Source organism: Pimephales promelas, chromosome 6 (assembly GCF_988280905.1).
Source record: "Pimephales promelas chromosome 6, fPimPro1.hap1.1, whole genome shotgun sequence".
Classification (NCBI taxonomy): domain Eukaryota; kingdom Metazoa; phylum Chordata; class Actinopteri; order Cypriniformes; family Leuciscidae; genus Pimephales; species Pimephales promelas.
Genome location: NC_142774.1, coordinates 2878975 through 2897874, shown reverse-complemented (window position 1 = coordinate 2897874; position 18900 = coordinate 2878975). Strand labels below are relative to the sequence as shown.

Genomic DNA, 18900 nt, shown 5'->3' with positions numbered 1-18900 from the left:
TTTAGGCTGGGTTTAGAATGATCCAGAATCAACTTGTTCGAGTGTAAAAGGCCTATTGTGTGGGTGAACAGTTTTTTTTATCACATGAAAGTTGAGCCTTGCTTGCATAGAGACAGGAAGTGCTATCACATATAACCCCTGCTTAATACGTCTTATCAGTCTTCAAACTCCTCAGAGTCAGTGAGGAAAGCTTCTGCGAACAAGGTATGAGAGTTTTTACTTATTACTTGATGAGATAAAGGAGAAGAAATGTATCATTTGTGGCTAAATGTTTGTGGGTTGGTCGCATCACACACAGCAACACAGTGTCGGCCCAGATCCGGACCACATCCGGTACATATGGATACCAGATGTGGGCCGACACTATGTTCTTGGAGCAGAATATACCACACAGGACCTTAGTGGACCCGTATTTCACAGGATGCTGCACTTTAAGCTCGGTAAATAACAGTGTTGTAGTAGTGTTGGACTCGGTCTCGAGACCATATTTTAATGGTCTTGGTCTTGTCATGGACTCGTGTGCATTTGGACTCGGAATTGACTCGTACTCGAAAATTTTTTTTTTTAGGACTCGGACTTATTCCCGAGTTCACTCGAGTTCAATTAAAAACATTTTTCATGATTATTAATGTATGTTAATAAAATATTTCTTTAAATTGATTGACACGCCCAGTGATTGGTGATTTTCTAGTGCGCAACTGCGCATGACAAATTGTAATAAAATTACTTTTAACACCACCTACTATGTGGCCTTTTTACCCTAAACTGATCATATTTGTTAAACTCTAAGTAAATTCAGTAAAAAAAAAAAAAAAAAAAGGATTTCTCTAAGTAAATAAAAGTAAATTAGGTAATCAACCCTCACTGGTCTCGGTGTCGACTCGGACTCGAGTGAGGTGGTCTCGACTACAACACTGGTAAATAAGTTCAGGAGACACTAAATTGATTAATATGAAGTATGTAAACATGTAGATAATATCATGATGTATATGATTTGGTGGAAGGCCAGCTGGGCAATGTAAGATGTAAAGCCCTCATTCATTGATGATCAGCCCACACCAGATGTGGAGCAACAAAAGCCAAAAGAACCCAGACAGCAACAGATCCGGCCCACATCTGGGCCGTGTGGAGTCCAAGTGTACCAGATATGGGCCCATAATAATCATCCACACTGTCTACACTGAAGCATCATGACCAACGCCCTGTTTTATTTCTGACATACTCCAAATACGTGCTACTTCTGACATGAAGGTCAAATGATTTTAGCAATGGTTGCTTTGTCATGTCCAGTGTAGACAGTCTCAAACTGGACATGCTGTTGGAACACTAAAGAGCCAATAATCTGATGTTGCAAAAAGAAAAGAGAAATGGGTTGTCCAGTGCAAAAGGTTTAATCTTGCATGAGACTAATTATTAGCATGCATGAGAAATGAGCACAGTTCAGCAGTGCAACACCTCCATTTCACACTGATCTCATGGGTGAGTCACTGAAGCTGTTTCTGAGCAGAGTTATTTTTGTACTAACCAAAGACTAAAACTATTTTCAGAAGCTTTATTGCTAGTTTTGAGTTCATATCATGAAGTAGATGCGTGTATTTATATGTTTGTTCATAGAGCTGTGATGGTTCCCGTGGTCGTGAGTGCCAGCATGACTCTTCTTATCTCTCCAATCTTTCTGCTCTTGACTTGTGGTGAGTCGCAGTTGTTATTAAGCTGAAAGCTGAACGTGTTTTTTTAAAGAGTGCGTTATTTGTTTATTTTATGGTCCACCAAAACACACTCAGTCATTTTAGCTGACATTGGGTTGGTTGAAATGTAGAAGACAGAGCCCGCTCTGCATGCACTCTTAGAAGAAAAGGTACTATATAGCACCTTAAAAGGTTCTATCAGCGCTAGGTATTTGGAACCCCAAAAGGTTCTATACACTCTTTAAAAAAGGGGTTCCTCTGGGTTCTATATAGAACCCTGGGGTTCCATACTTGGCCAATAGAACCTTTTACCAAAAAAATGGTTTTATATAGAACCATTTTGGAGTTCCATGTATGAAGCGGGGGATGAAACCATTTCTGGTTCTAAATAGAACCATTTCTTCTAAGAGTGTGTAATGGCTGAAATATATGTAAGAGTATTGCATTCACTTGAGGAAAAACTCTCGACTGTGTTTTTCTGAATTAACAAGTTAATTATCTCAGAATTATGAGTTAATATAAGTTAACTCATTAATTCAGATTTTTTTTTCATTATTCTGAGATAATTAACTCGTTAATTCAGAAAAAAAGAGTAGATTTTTTTACTTGCTTTTCTACAACACCCGTCTGAAGGACTTTTTCCACTTCTCTCACTGTGCGTCATCTCTCCAGCAACAAGTGATAGATATTATTTAGCTGCATTTACACATAACTCATTTGTCTTCTTTGTATTTTGTGTTGCAGGAGTTTTTGGACAAGACTGGAATGTGATTTATAAATCTACATCAATGTGTGTTCTCAAAGGATCCTCAGTAAACATGTCATGCACATATAAATACCCTCAGGAGCATACACTCACAAATACAGTTTGGATCAAAATACCAAATGTAAATATGAAAAGTTTAAAAGACTATCCAGAGTATAAAGACAGAGTTGAATACTTTGACGACAGACTAAACAAAACTGCCGTCCTCAGACTGAACAACGTCACAGAGAACGATGAGAAAGAGTATTGTTTTAGATTGATAACTGATAAAGACAGATGGTTTGGTAAACCAGGAATTAAACTTCACGTTTCTGGTAATCCACTTAGTCCTTCATTTCCTTTATTTATTCAACAGAAAGTTGTTAGTTTCAGGACATGGTAAGAAAGATGTGTTTCCTCCAGTCCTTCAGGTTCAGGCTTCACCGCTGGTGCTGGAGAAACAAACGCTCAATCTGACATGTAGAAGCTCCTGCAATCTGACCGACAGATTCATCTGGTACAAAAACGGACAGGCTTTAAACTTCACCAGCGACACCCTTCAGTTTCAGGCAGTCCGCAGTGACTCTGGCAGATACAGCTGTGCCGTCAGAGGACACGAACATCTGCCTTCTCCTGCTGTCAGCATCAGCGTCGAGTGTGAGTAGCTCTAGGTCTGCGAACAACAGTAGTAAAGTGTTAGGGGAGTGGCCTGCATGTCTTTAACCTGAAAACCAGCCAATCAGAGAGCAGTCCCCAGATAGCAAACTGACATTGAATCAACGTGGAAATATGACATCGAAACAACGTTGATCTGACATTGTTTTGCTCATCGAATTAACGTTGAACCAACGTCAGACGCGTCATTCTTTCAAAACTAACGGAAAATCAACTTGAAATCAACGCGTTGTTTCAACGTTATGAAAGCAAACCAATTTTCGATTTCATTTAGCTTTGAAGAATGCCGCGTCTGACGTTGGTTCAACGTTAATTCGATGAGCAAATCAACGTTGTTTCAATGTCATGAGAGACGTCGTTTCCACGTTGATTCAATGTCAGTTTGCTGTCTGGGTCTGGCTGTTTAGCTTGGTCTCGTCAGCCCCTGCTGGAGGAAGCTGTAACTACACGATCTGACTGCATCTGACAACCATGCATTCTGACTAAATACATACTGAAAATATATTATTATAGTGTAGATGTTGTTGCAGAGTCCAATTGTTTCCCAAGGTCCTGGTGTGAATCTAAAAAAAGCTAAAATGGCTTATAATAACATTTAAATCCTAACTGTGTTGTTTTGTGGCTGAAATCCAATCATTAGTTCTTGCAATGCTAGATTACATTCTTTTTCTATTCAAGTTAAACGGGGAAAGCAAATCAGTGCGGTATACAAATTAATCAGATAAAAAAAAAAGATGATATATTAATAAAAAGCGTATTGTTTTATTTATAGATTCCCCCCAAAATACATCAGTGTGGGTCAGTCCATCTGGTGTAATAGTGGAGGGAGATTCAGTGACTCTGAACTGCATCAGTGACTCAAACCCTCCTGCAGAAATAAACTGGATTAAAGGAGGAACGATTGTAGGATCTGGGAGAATCTTCAGCATCTCAAACATCAGCTCTGATCACAGTGGAGAATACAAGTGCAAGTCCATCAATGATCATGGAGAGAAAGACTCTGATGCTGTGATGCTGAATGTCATGTGTGAGTTCATAATGTGAGTCAAATCATCTGGTTAAAGTGAGTTATGCTAAAACATTTTTTTTCTTTCAGACGCACCAAGAAGCGTCTCAGTGTCCATCAGTCCATCTGGTGTAATAGTGGAGGGAGATTCAGTGACTCTGAAGTGCATCAGTGACTCAAACCCTCCTGCTCTGAACTTCAGCTGGTTTAAGGAGAAGGAAACCTCAGCTGTTGGATCTGGACAGAGTTTCAGCATCTCCAGCTTTAACTCCAGTTTCAGTGGACGCTTCTACTGTGAGGCTCAGAATAAATATGGATCTGGGAGATCAGCGTCTGTGTCTCTCACTGTTAACGGTAGTGCAGCTCATACTTGCCTTACTCTTTCTAAAATGAAGCAGATGAATCATTTGGATGTTTCATATTTTGTCTCAGTTGTAGGGCGTCAGGTGATATTATATATATCCATTGGAGGGATTTGTGGAGCGGCAGTGATCATCATCATGCTGTTGCTGATTTGGTAAGGTGTATGTGTGTGTGTGTGTGGTATATATTTGATTGCATATAAGTGCATTTATAACCCATTCATTGGTTTTTACAACATCCAAAGGAAAACCAGCTTCATAAATGCAACAATGCTCCACAAGCAGAAATACAAACCACAAATACAAATCAACTGAATAAACATTTCTGTTCATCTGGCTGGTGAAACTCACATACAGCTGCCAAACTGTAAAAAATATTTTCAAGATTTGTTATCACAACATATTTTCTTTTGTCAAATCAACTTTATAATAATTTATTTAGTTGAGATAACTTATTATTTTGAGTTTCTGATGGTTAAATTAATCTCCTTCATTGTATTAACTCACTTTTTCCAGTTCAATCAACTTTTTAATCAAATTTTAAGGCAACCCAGGTTACTTACTTTTTTAAGTTAAACCATCAATATTTTTTTACAGTGTAGGTAATGATTTAAGGGTCAAGAGCCCAACTAAACCAAACACTGATCTCCACAATGGTGACTTTAAAATTATGATTTTCCCCGTCAGTGATTTTGCTTGTTAACATGCTCAATCATCACTCAATTATTCACTTAATTATCTCATTAACTTTAACACTGCTTCAGTGTTCATTTAACACTCTGCTCAGAGTTTATATAATTCTCACTTCTCTGTGTTAATTTAACACTGGAAATAAGCAAGGATGCTGGCATGGCATTAAAACACCAACGAAACGACACTTCAAGAACATTTTAATTCTATCAACTTTTATTGAACGTATTCATTGTTTTTAAGGAGAATCAGGGGGACGAACAAGAGACACGATACAATGGAGTCTCAGGTGAGAGAAAAAAAGGATCAACATAGTCGTGTTGTATTTAGAGAGTACTTGTATGTATTATCTCTCTTCTCTGTTTTTTAATGGCAAAGATGAACCGTTCCAGCCCTCGTCATGATCGACGTGAAGCTTGTGGTGTTGAGCTGAATGATCCTGTGTATGAGAATGTAAAGGTATAAAAGACTGAACCCTCCTCACCTTCAGCCAAAGTCATTAAATGCTCTCCAGTGTCAGTGTGGACATGTCAAATGACTGCTGATTATGGAAACTCACATTTTCATTTTTATTTTAATGTTTCATATTTTATATCACATATTATATCAAGCAGAAATTTGAAGTCAATTATTTATTAATGTATTAATTCTCTTTCTTTCTTTCTTTCTTTCTTTCTTTCTTTCTTTCTTTCTTTCTTTCTTTCTTTCTTTCTTTCTTTCTTTCTTTCTTTCTTTCTTTCTTTCTTTCTTTCTTTCTTTCTTTCTTTCAGATGGACAGGAAGAGGCCGTAGAATATGAGCTTATACAGAATAAAGTTTGTAAAACTCATATAAAACAGCTCAGATCTCCTGTTTGGATGTCAGATGTCTAAAAACAAACATGTAAAGCTTCTTTTGAAACAATGTGTGATGTGTAAAGTGCAATGCAAGTAAAATGGTGGCATTTACAGTAAAGGCAGAAGGTCACTTTGTGAATGTGGAGAAGTTTTTGTCTCTGTGAGTTACATGGAAAACACATTTTCATATACTGTAATTATTATAACCATATTCAAAGTTATTCAGCGTAACTCGTTCAGCCTCCAAACTCAACATTTGCTCTTTGTGTGCTTGTGATGAAAGCTTCTATGACAAGGTATGAACGCTTTTACGTATTAATAAACAGTTTGCAAAATTACATTTAAAGTCTGTAAATATGTAGACACTGAATGTTGGAATGAATGTATTTTGGTAGCTGATCTTCAGAAGAAGTTAAAAATAACAAACTTTTATAGAAGCTTTTTTGTTAAACGCAATAGAGGATTAAATATGATCGCTGTTATTCATGAAGTGACCATCGGATCTCTGATATAATAAAACTCATTAATTGACAAACACAAGCCTCTGTTTGTTGGACGACAGAATCATTTTTAAATAAAGTTGAGTTTCCTGCTATTAATGTGCATAACTAACATTATACAGTGATTGTTAATATACCTAATAACTGTGAAGTTGTCATCTGTGAAGTTTGGTGTGGTGGTGAAGGTCAGAATGGCTCTTGCTTTTCTTCTCATCTATCTACTCGTGACCATTTGTAAGTCCCTTTTTACAACACTTTATTATATATTTTTTGTGTAACAGCACACATCAAATATCCCTTATGCAAGTAGCTCAGCCAATCAGAGCTGCTCTCAGCCTGTGCTGTAATGCTTGTTGATGTCAGATTTTGTTCGTTAGGATATTTAGAAAGTTGGTTAAAAATTTGTTTTTCAAATATTTTTGTTACACTATTGATAATTGAAACAGGTCTGTAATTATTAATATATATGTTAATGATAACTGCAATTACAACAACTTTGTGTTATTTGATTACTTTGAAATGAAAATAACATGAACAAAACTATTTAAACAACATCGAGGGGCTAATTTATATAAAGAATTTGATAATTATATTTTACAACAAAATTTATGCAGGGTTGAGGAGTGACTTATACGTGTAACGGAATTATGTTATTAAATTACAAAATTAATGTAATTGTATTTAGTTGCTGAGGTAAAATGTTTAATTAGTTACTAATCAAATTGAAAGAAAATTGCTTTGCATTGATAACGTAATCCAAATATAGTAATCCAAACCACATTTATAATGGGTAACTTATAACAGTGAGCAATTACATTTCCAAATTAACCTTCCTAATGCTGAATGTATGTGATATTCAACACATTCTTTCTGTTGTGTGACTGTGTGGAATTTCTTTGAATTGCCATGAATTTAATTCCACTTCCTGTCATTCCGATTCAAATTCAAATTCTTGTGGGACATAATTAATTTAATTCAAATTCTAAATAACGAATTGAATGGAGGCCAATTCTGAAATTCTGAATTTTTTGCAGATGACGAATGCAGATGACGAATATCTGAATGACTTTAATGACACATATCTTTCTTTCTCTTCCTCAGTATCTTGGGAGACTATTGTATACATACTATATGCTGTCGGTGTGCTGGTCTTAGCAGTGATCATAGTTGTAGTTGGATGGATCGTTGTTCATCGGTGCAGGCAAAACGTCGTGACATCAGCAAGTACAGGTACAAATAAGAAGCCATGTCTACTATCAGCATAATTAAAACAATAGAATGTTTGACCAATGCATTTCTTTTTTTTTTTTTTTTTGATATTTCCATAGGCAGTGTGACGCCTGTCAACAATCAAAATGAAAGCAGAGATGAACAGACGAGTAATGCCAACGATTATGTAAGTCGCTCACTGACCTTAAAAAAATAACCTAAAAACCCAACTTAATATTCAGTGTTTAATGACCCAGCAGACATATAACTAGTGCACTTTTGTTTTCTTGATGCAGGAAGACAGTGTGTATGAGAATATTGACATTCCTAACACACCTGAAGTCCCAAAGAGACAAACACATGCAGAGGATGTACAGATCAGTGTGGACCAGTCACAGCCACTCTATGTAAATCTCTGATCCTAATATTACAGGGGTCATGAACTGCATTTGTAACGTTCTCTCAAGTCAACTTATAATGTTATCGAGATTTTTACATCATAAAACATCCTAATGTAGAAGTATAATCTATTTTCTATCCTACTTTTGACCTTCTCTATGAAACACTTTTATAAGTGTTTACACAGTAAATTTGTCAGAGTAAAATTTACTCAAATTGAAGAAAATGCCAGATAACATTTGGTCCCTCTCTGAAAAGAGTAAAAGTTACTCTTTTGAGCAGTTTTTCCAGAGTCAATTATACTCAATTTAGTGATACAAATTTACTCTTTCCTACGATATTTAACTCTATTTAGTGTTTTTTGAAATCAACTCTCATGCTATTTTACTCAAATTAGTGATTTTAACTCTGTTCAGGGGAACTTTAAATTTACTCTGCCACAATTTACTTTCCCTCCAGAGTTGTTTATTATCAATTATGAGTAAACTATAAAGAACAAATTATTCTTCTGAATTGCACCATTCATGTTTTACCCGCAAAAATTCGTAAAAATATAAATGAAAAACTTTATACTCATGTCTCAATTTTATTTTTCAAGCACCCGTTTAAACAATGTTGCACTTACACTCAATTCACTTGTGATCAAAAAAAATTAAAATTAACAATAATAATAAAATAATCGAAAATTGGGTCTTCCCCCAAAGTTTCTTTATTACATACTTCCAACAGATTGTTACTGTACTAAGCAGAAAAGAATAGCACAAGAACAACAATTTGGATGTGATCTATAAGAACCTGTCTGAGAAATAAGCAAGTTCAAGGTCACACAGTAACACAACATATGAACTAGTCTCATTTTATCTGCTTCATCAGTTGCTTCACCATAATGAATTTCACAAGAATCACGCTTTTCTCGCTGAGATCTTTCCCGGCCTTGACTTGTTTTCGTTTTTTAGGTAGAAGGGGATGAACATACTCAGTTGAACTAGTTTTACGTAGACTTAACTTCACTTGGATGATGTGTCAGTATAAATACTTTAACCACTGCAGTACTTTAGTTTATACTGCACACAGAATACGTATTAAAGGGATAGTTCACTTTGAAATTAATTTTTGATATGTTTTATCTTACCTCAAGGGCTTCCAAGATGTAGGTGTCTTTGTTTCCGCAGTATTTTCAATTTTGACATTTTTCAGTCAAACCGTTCTTGTCTATCAGTGATACACTGGAGGCTAAGAGGGTCCACCAAAGAGCATACACAGAGAAGTCCAAATTAAACATGATTTAATGACTCGTGAATGTAAGTACACACTGATGGCCTAAGACACGAAACGAGCGGTTTGTGTGAGAAAACGAACAGTATTTATATAGTTTTACCTCGTGTAATCCAAGTGATCTGAATCAGCTGTTCAATGTCCAACTGAACCGAACTGAATCAGTTCAATGTTACGCCGGAAGTGATTTCGGAAGTTTTACCTTTTACTAAACATATTTAGATGTACCGAAATCATCTTCCATTGCGGTTTCCCTTTTATTTAAATATGTTTAGTGAAAGGTAAAACTTCCGAAATCTCTGTATAAACAAAGAGTGACGTCGGCGCGCAAGCGATCACTTCCAGACCGAAGCGCCCGTGCCGTCAGATCATTTTGTCGTGGCTATGATTACACGAGGTAAAACGCTATAAATACTGTTCATTTTCTCACACAAACCGTTCGTTTCGTGTCTTAGGCCATCAGTGTGTACTTACATTTACAAGTCATTAAATCATGTTTAATTTGGACTTCTCTGTGTATGCTCTTTGGTGGACCCCCTTAGCCTCCAGTGTATCACTGATAGACAAGAACGGTGTGACTGAAAAATATCAAAATTGAAAATACTGTGGAAACAAAGACACCTACATCTTGGATGCCCTTGAGGTAAGATAAAACATATCAAAAATTAATTTCAAAGTGAACTATCCCTTTAACAGCACATTCATGTCCAAGTCTTGATGACTACAGATGTGTGGCTGAATTAAGGAGAACAATTTACAGATATTGAAATGAGGTCAAAGAGTTAAACTTTATATACTACATCTCAACCATTGATTCAACCATAGTTTTGTTATTCAGAGACCAATATGAAAGCCATTTCAAACTGTAAATCTGCAACTCCTGTACTAGGTCTTTGAGAGAAGATCAGGGTAGAAATGTTAGAGAAACATTTTACAGTTTACCCATTGCAAGTCTGTGTTGCATATGAATGGGTAAATTTGTGACCACAATTTAAACTCTATAGATCTGAATAAACCTATGCTGTCATAAATGCATAACTTCCAATTAAATAATTTAAGTTATAGCACAATATAGTCACCTTCAGCATTTTGGATAAGGTCTTGGAGCTCACTAGGCCACGCGGCTTTGAAGGGATCCCTGTCAGTATTTGGCCCACCTGAAAGTATTTAAGACAATATGAAAACAAAATATTGGTAACACTTTATTTTACGACCCACAAACAACTGTGTAAGTACACTGAAATTACGGTGTACATTTCTGTAATTATAGTGTTCTTCCGTCTAAGTACAAGGGAACAATATGTTAAGTTTTGGGTAATAAAGGGGTAACAAACAGATATACAACCTGCAAATAACTTTGTAAGTACACAGTGTACTTCCAGAATGAGAGAGTTATGTGTGCAACGTCACACTTTTACTTTCGCTTTAAATTATTTCGTTTAATAATAATAATTAATTTAATAATAATAATAATAATTCGTTACATTTATATAGCGCTTTTCTGGAAACTCAAAGCGCTTCACATAGAGGGGGGAATCTCCTCAACCACCACCAATGTGCAGCATCCACCTGGATGATGCGACGGCAGCCATATTGCGCCAGAACGCTCACCACACACCAGCTTACTGGTGGAGAGGAGACAGTGATGAAGCCAATTGGTGTATATGGGGATGATTAGGAGGCCATGATGGACAGAGGCCACGGGGCAAATTTGGCCAGGATGCTGGGGTTACACCCCTACTCTTTCGAAAGACATCCTGGGATTTTTTATGACTACAGAGAGTCATTTTTTTCATTCCTGTTCTGTTCTGATCATTCAATTTAAATGATTTGTTGTGGAATAGTTTAAGTGTATTTTTTAAGCATACTGCCGTGCGTATTTGACACTCTAACTGTGAGGGTTTTTTTTTCCACTGCAACTTTGCTGGCTGCACGTCGTCTCATTTTATTACGACTCTCAACTGTGTTTACAAAGTAGGCCTATATTAAAATGGCATCGAACACAGCTCAGCCAATAATTTTTTAATAGCCTACTGTCTGGCTATCATGAAAAAATATGCATTATGAAGCAAAAAATGACTATGATAACTCGAGGTATCAAGTGAATAAATGTAACATAAGAGTACACAATGTGTTTGAATTTTAAAGACATGGAGCTGCGCTTCTCGTCCGGTGTGCGCCGCTTTATATCTGCAAGGAGTGAATGAAATGAAGTGTTTGGTGGGACTCTGAATGTGTCAAGTGGAATGGATTTGAGTAGCAGCGTCGAAATCAATGCTGGAGCTAAAACGTGGAATGGAGTTTAATTTATTAGGGCATTACTCAAGTGGAATGGATTTGACTGACGGCGCTCTGAAAAGTGAACAGACAAATGTGCTGAATTAGAGACGGTGTAGAAGTGACTGGGTCCAATATCATTGGTCTTAAAAAGTGGGTGGGTCTTGTCCCACCCATATACAATGGTTCCGACGCCCATGATTATTTCACAATCATTTGACCTGAAGTCCTGAATAGAGCTCGATTTTTAAGTTACATTTATTTTATTGATTATAGCTCAAAAATATAGTCCTTGAAAACCAAAATATTGGCAACTTTTACAGCGTAATCCAAATAATTCCTCAAAACTTAATTACATACAAATTAAAAAAAAAAAAAAAAAACAGACATCAAGATTTAGCCTGTTTATCTCTACAATGGTGACAATTTTAAAGCATTTTGCAGCATATTCTGGATGCCACCAATCAAATTTCATTCATTGTGCATGGGCTTACACTTTTTGAAATCTCCATAGGAGCGATTCTCCTGCTAATAGCAAGGTAAACTACATGAAACATGAAATGAATACCTTTTTTGTGACTTTGTAATGTGTGACTTTCTTGTGACTACTTATTTTTCATGTGTATTGTATGCATGAATGGATTTGCATGAATATAGGCGTGCTACCTGTTGCTTTAACTTAATGTGACCAAAAGCTTTAATGCTATAAATCATGTGAGAGGTGTGTTCTCTCATGAGTGTATATGTATGCTTTTTGTTTTGTTGCTTGTATGTTTTTCATTTAACATTGTGATCAACAGCTCAGATCTCCTGTTTAGATAAAGACAAACATATAAAGCTTCTTTTGAAACAATGTGTTATATGTAATGCAAGTAAAATGGTGTTGAGGTGACATTTACAGTAAAGGCAGAAGGTCACTTTCTGAAAAGGAGAAGTTTTTGCCTCTGTCAGTTACATGGAAAACACATTTGCATATCTGGAAGTTATTATAACCATATTCAAAGTTATTCAGCGTAACTCGTTCAGTCTCCAAACTCAACATTTGCTCTTTGTGTGCTTGTGATGAAAGCTTCTATGACAAGGTATGAACGCTTTTACGTATTAATAAACAGTTTACAAAATTACATTTAAAATCTGTTAATATGTAAACACTGAATGGATATATTTTGGTAGCTGATCTTCAAAAGAAGTTAAAAAGCTTTTATTCAGAACTGTTATGATGATTAAAGATTTGTTCTCTGTAGAAAATAACAAACTTTTATTTAAGCTTTATTGCTAAACACAATAGAGTCACAGTTCAGGATTAAAGATGATCACTGTGAAGTGACCATCGGATGTCAGATATAATAAAAGTCTTTAATTGACAAACACAAGCCTCTGTTTGTTGGACGACAGAATCATTTTTAAGTAAAGTTGAGTTTCCTGCTATTAATGTGCATAACTAACATTACCTAACAGATTGTTACATAATATACAACTATGTGAAGTTGTCGTCTGTGAAGTTTGGTGTGGTGGTGAAAGTCAGAATGGCTCTTGCTTTTCTTCTCATCTATCTACTCGTGATCTCTGGTGAGTCCCTTTTTACAAAACTTTATTATATATTTTTATTTTGTGTAATAGCACACATCAAATATCCCTTATGTAAGTAGCTCATCTGGGGAGCTTGACGTTTTCAGCCAATCAGAGCTGCTCTCAGCCCGTGCTGTAATGCTTGTTGACGTCAGATTGGCTTACATCACTTTAGAAGGCGGGGCTTAAGAGAAAGGGTGTGGCTAAAGTTCGTGTAATGGGTGTTAGCAGAACAGTTGATATTTATAAATTAAACGATTATTATTTTGCCTTCTGTGATCATATTGGAGTCTTAGTTGGAGTTCATGTTGATGTGACTCTTTTCAGTATTTACCTTTCTGCAGTGGTGGAATGTAACGAAGTACAAATACTTCGTTACTTTACTTAAGTACATTTTTCACGTATCTTTACTTTACTTAAGTACAATAAATAGTGCCTACTTTTTACTTACTTTGTTACATTTTGCAGCAATTATTATACTTTCTACTCCACTACATTTCTACAACTTCTGTTACATTTTCGTTACATTTTCTGATCAGTTTTTCCCCTGCCAAAACGTAATCTGACCATCCGTTCGTTGCACGTTTGTCTCACCAGTGACGTTTGGTTACCATAGATACAGTATATAAACCCGGTCACACTAAATGCGTCTCACACGCAGTGTGTTTATCGTGCAACTCATAGGCGAAAATTTGTTTTTACGTGCATAGGAAACACACCGTGTGTAATATACGTTTGGTTTGGTTAGGATTATGGCAAGCCAAGAGGTTCAGAATTACACCATAAATGAATCTCGTTTACTGCCAAACATAGTTATTAACATATAGTACTAAGGATAAGCATGATGTGTATAATTGCCTAATTGCAAGCTTGTTTCAGAAATGGTGACATTTTTTTCCATCATTATTGAACATCATTAGGAGTATTAGGTTGAATGAGTTAGAATTAAATGTTTTATTAATCATTAGAAAATAGACATTAAGATAATAAATTGTTATGCAAGTACTTTTACTTTTAATACTTAAAGTACATTTAAAATAAAGTACTTTTTACTTTTTACTGAAGTATGGTTGTCATTGTGTTACTTCTACTTTTACTAAAGTACATATTTATCTGGGTATTTGTACTTTTACTTAAGTACTGAGATTCAGTACTTCCTCCACCACTGCCTTTCTGTGTCGTAATGATCATCTCAGCTTTTCCGCAGCACCTTTTAGTCATTTGCAGGACATTTTAACACGCTTCTCACTCACTTCACTAACACTGATTGATATTATTTAACTTGTGCAAAAATACAAGTTTTGGCAAAAATACAAGTTTTGACACTTTTGTGTGTGTGTGTTGCAGGAGTTTTTGGACAAAACTGGAATGTGATTTATAAATCTACATCAATGTGTGTCCTCAAAGGATCCTCAGTAAACATGTCATGCACATATAGATACCCTCAGGAGCATACACTCACAAATACATTTTGGTTAAAAGTACCAAATGTAAATATGGAAAGTTTAAAAGACTATCCAGAGTATAAAGACAGGGTTGAATACTTTGACGACAGACTAAACAAAACTGCCGTCCTCAGACTGAACAACGTCACTGAGAACGATAAGAAAGAGTATCGTTTCAGAATGATAACTGATATGAACAGATGGTCTGGTAAACCAGGAATTAAACTTCACGTTTCTGGTAATCCACTTAGTCCTTCATTTCCTTTATTTATTCAACAGAAAGTTGTTAGTTTCAGGACATGTTAAGAAAGATGTGTTTCCTCCAGGCCTTCAGGTTCAGGCTCCACCGCTGGTGCTGGAGAAACAAACGCTCAATCTGACATGTAGAAGCTCCTGCAATCTGTCCGACAGGTTCATCTGGTACAAAAACGGACAGGCTTTAAACTTCACCAGCGACACCCTTCAGTTTCAGGCAGTCCGCAGTGACTCTGGCAGATACAGCTGTGCCGTCAGAGGACACGAACATCTGCCTTCTCCTGCTGTCAGCATCAGCGTCGAGTGTGAGTATGGACTACTTATCACAAAAAGCAGTATTCGGTCTCCAAAATGACACGAATAAAGATAACATGTTTTTATTCCCTTCAGATCCTCCTCAGAGCGTGTCAGTGTCCATCAGTCCATCTGGTGTAATAGTGGAGGGAGATTCAGTGACTCTGAACTGCAGCAGTGACTCAAACCCTCCGGCTCTGAACTTCAGCTGGTTTAAGGAAGGAAAATTTCTGCAATCTGGCGACACCTTCAGCCTCATTAATATTAAATCTGAGGCCAGTGGAATCTATAATTGCTCTGCCAGAAATAAACATGGATCTCGGACCTCTGCTGTTGTGACAGTGAATGTCATGTGTAAGTCTGCCTTGATTTTAGACCAGGTCGGGATGATTATTTGCTCTATCGTCGTGTCATTTGACACTTTTTGTCTCTTTCAGACGCACCAAGAAACGTCTCAGTGTCCATCAGTCCATCTGGTGTAATAGTGGAGGGAGATTCAGTGACTCTGAACTGCAGCAGTGACTCAAACCCTCCTGCTCTGAACTTCAGCTGGTTTAAAGGAGGAACGATTGTAGGATCTGGAAGAATCTTCAGCATCTCAAACATCAGCTCTGATCACAGTGGAGAATACAAGTGCAGATCCAGAAATACACATGGAGAGAAAGACTCTGATGCTGTGATGCTGAATGTCATGTGTGAGTTCATAATGTGAGTCAAATCATCTGGTTAAAGTAAGTTATGCAAAAACATGTTTTTGTCTATTTAAGATCCTCCCAGGAGCGTCTCAGTGTTGATAAATGGGTCTGGTGTAATAGTGGAGGGAGATTCAGTGACTCTGAAGTGCATCAGTGACTCAAACCCTCCTGCTCTGAACTTCAGCTGGTTTAAGGAGAAGGAAACCTCAGCTGTTGGATCTGGACAGAGTTTCAGCATCTCCAGCTTTAACTCCAGTTTCAGTGGACGCTTCTACTGTGAGGCTCAGAATAAATATGGATCTCGGAGATCAGCGTCTGTGTCTCTCACTGTTAACGGTATTCAAGACACTCCTGTGCTCATCATGTTTAAATGTATTAAGGGTGGAGTTCATTCACCGCCTAATTTATCATTACATGTTTATAGACTTGACATTGTCTTTCCTCTTAGGTGTTCAGAAATCGGGTTGGAATAATATGCATATCATCACTGTTTTTGCCGCTATTGCAGTTGCAGTTGGGTTTGGGCTCTTGTTTCACATGGTTGGGTTCAACATTGGGTTCAAAAGGTTAGTGAGAATATATATTAATATATATATATATATATATATATATATATATATATATATATATATATATATATATATATATATAAGCATATGCCTCACATCTTCAAACACTTGAACTATTCTGTAAGTTTGCTAACTCATAAATCCACACCCAAAATGGTTATTTTTGAGATATCTTTAGTCCTAATCAGTGAAAATACACAATAACTATTATACAACTAACTATTTTAATGTGAACTACAAATGTTTTTTTTTTCAAGCCATTTCTTTTTGCATAAAAGACAGTCTGTTACGGTTTTAACGACTCATATGTGCATTTATCCGTATGTGTTCAACAAACAGGAATAAGAGAAGAAATAATGACCCTAAAGTCCTTGAGCAGGTGAGATCAGCTGAAGTTAAATCACTGCATATTTAATTTTTTGTCCTTTTCTAAAATCTGGTGTTAACTTTGTAATGTACAACATGGACAATTGCTCATTGACGTCTCTAAAACTTTACACTCTTTTTAAAAATTAAGATTTGTGTATTTGAATTGCATTTCAAATGTCCGTCCTTTTTGATTACATAGTTTTAACATAAACCAATTTTGCAGTCATGTATAAATTAAACGGATACAATTAATATAATTGTATTAATAAACTGAATGTGATTCATATTTGTCAGTCATACGTAAATGAAACGGGTAAGATAGTACACAAAAAACGCTCATGTTAAATTAACACTGCTCAGTGTTCATATGTATGCACACTACAGAGTTAAAGTGCCATTGAAGCAGAGATGAAGATAATGAGGTTTACACGGAAACGATTCTGAAGAGAAAACGCTGAAGTGACGTTGCGTTACCACTTTTTATTCTGCGTTAGACAAGCGTTTTGGGTGGGAAATCCGCGTGGTGACGCAAAAGTGTGTTAAATTCAATGTAGTGTGCACTCCAGGCGGCTAGGTGGCAATGTGGAGCACTACCAAGATTTCTAAGATTTCCACTCTGGAGGGTGGTTTCACTTTTTTGCGTTTTTAAGCCCCCAAAACGCTGTCACTGTGTAAATGAAAGTCACATCCGATAAAATATTTTTACGTTTTCACCCGTGAGCGTTCTCGTGTAAACAGGGCCTAAGTGGTGGTTGTTAACATTTTATATTTTATATGCAATTCAAATACATACATATTATTTTTGGACATTTTTATGTATGAATGGTAACATAAGCTCATGAATTTAATGACGTTCTGTAGAGTTGCATGTCAATTATTATGATTCACCTCTCCACATTTAATGATAATGTGTACAAAAAGAGAATGTTTACAGCTTGCTGGAAGTTTAAATGTATGCCACATGATTGTATTGCAGCCGTCGACAGAAAAGACCTCTGAATCTGGTGATGGTAAAAATGCGTCTATTCAAGATGGCAGAAATACAGACACAAAGAAACCTGAAGAGGATGAGATTCATTATGCCAGCATTACATTTCCCCATCGTGCTACTGAAGCCAAGTGAGCAAAAACTGTTTTTGTTCTGATTTATGAGTCAGTTTTATTCGCAGAGAAGCCTACTTTTCTCAATGTCTTTATAGAAAATAGCACATTAGGTATATAATAGATAGAAGTATTAAAAACCTTAAAAATGATATATTTTCGGCTTCAGCAGGTTTTACGCTCTGTGTTGATCTAATTCTCAGTTAATTATGAATTTTTTATTTCTGCAGATCTACTGCAAGCCAGGAGAAGGATTTGTCTGTGATTTACAGCAGCATCAGATAATACATTTTTCAACTCTGGAATTGCATCTGAAATCGTATCTAAACAAGACTAAAATACAAACTTTTCTTGTGTTTCATTTAATCATGATTACATTTTGAGTGTGGATTTTTTATTAAGTATTTGGTGCTCTATCTTAGTTTGATCTCTGATACATTTAAGCCAAACAAGCAAACACATGTAGGCTACAAGTTACAACCTGATCCGCGGGCCAAAGGAGGCTCCACCTGTCCTGCAAAGCTCTCTTTACAGAATGTATTTGCCATTTCCTGTGCTAATAAAAAGTGTAAGATTTGTCAGTTAATATCAGGTACTTCTTGTGTGTCTTTAGTAAATTACTAAAAAAATGTAAAAAATTAACCTATAGAGAAACACCAAAATAAAAAGTGTTAAAGCTAAACTCAGTCACCTCTATGAAGAAATCTGGAGTATTTATTAATAATTAATTGTATTTCATAATTTATTAGTCATCTGCTCATAATGCATATTCTCCGAAATTTTAAAGTCCCCGTGAAATCAAAATTGAACCTATTTACTTTGTTAGCGCATATTACTAGTCTTGTGGTGAACAATTAATCCGTGCAAGTAAAAATATATTAAAAAAATGTTTTACCTTGGTAATCTTTAATCAAAATCTGAAAAGTTACTTCCGGTCTGGAA

At 36.1% G+C, this 18900-nt stretch overlaps 1 protein-coding gene and 1 long non-coding RNA gene across 2 annotated transcripts; both read left to right on the top strand.

Annotated features, from left to right (window-relative positions):
* The first annotated feature begins 1403 nt into the window (after positions 1-1403).
* On the top strand, positions 1404-18544 carry LOC120459094 (B-cell receptor CD22). Its single transcript, XM_089132652.1, is given in 17 exon segments — positions 1404-1479; positions 1615-1691; positions 2433-2768; positions 2857-3090; positions 3881-4135; positions 4205-4560; positions 5410-5455; positions 12688-12743; positions 13149-13230; positions 14578-14913; positions 15002-15235; positions 15321-15578; positions 15662-16255; positions 16368-16485; positions 16828-16867; positions 17834-17976; positions 18189-18544. Coding segments are annotated over 16 exon segments (3213 nt in total). The 5' UTR covers positions 1404-1479; positions 1615-1621; the 3' UTR covers positions 18244-18544.
* On the top strand, positions 7571-8381 carry LOC148978464 (uncharacterized). Its single transcript, XR_016168995.1, has 3 exons — positions 7571-7731; positions 7830-7897; positions 8007-8381. It is a non-coding gene; the product is annotated as an uncharacterized LOC148978464 (long non-coding RNA).
* Positions 18545-18900: the final 356 nt, after the last annotated feature.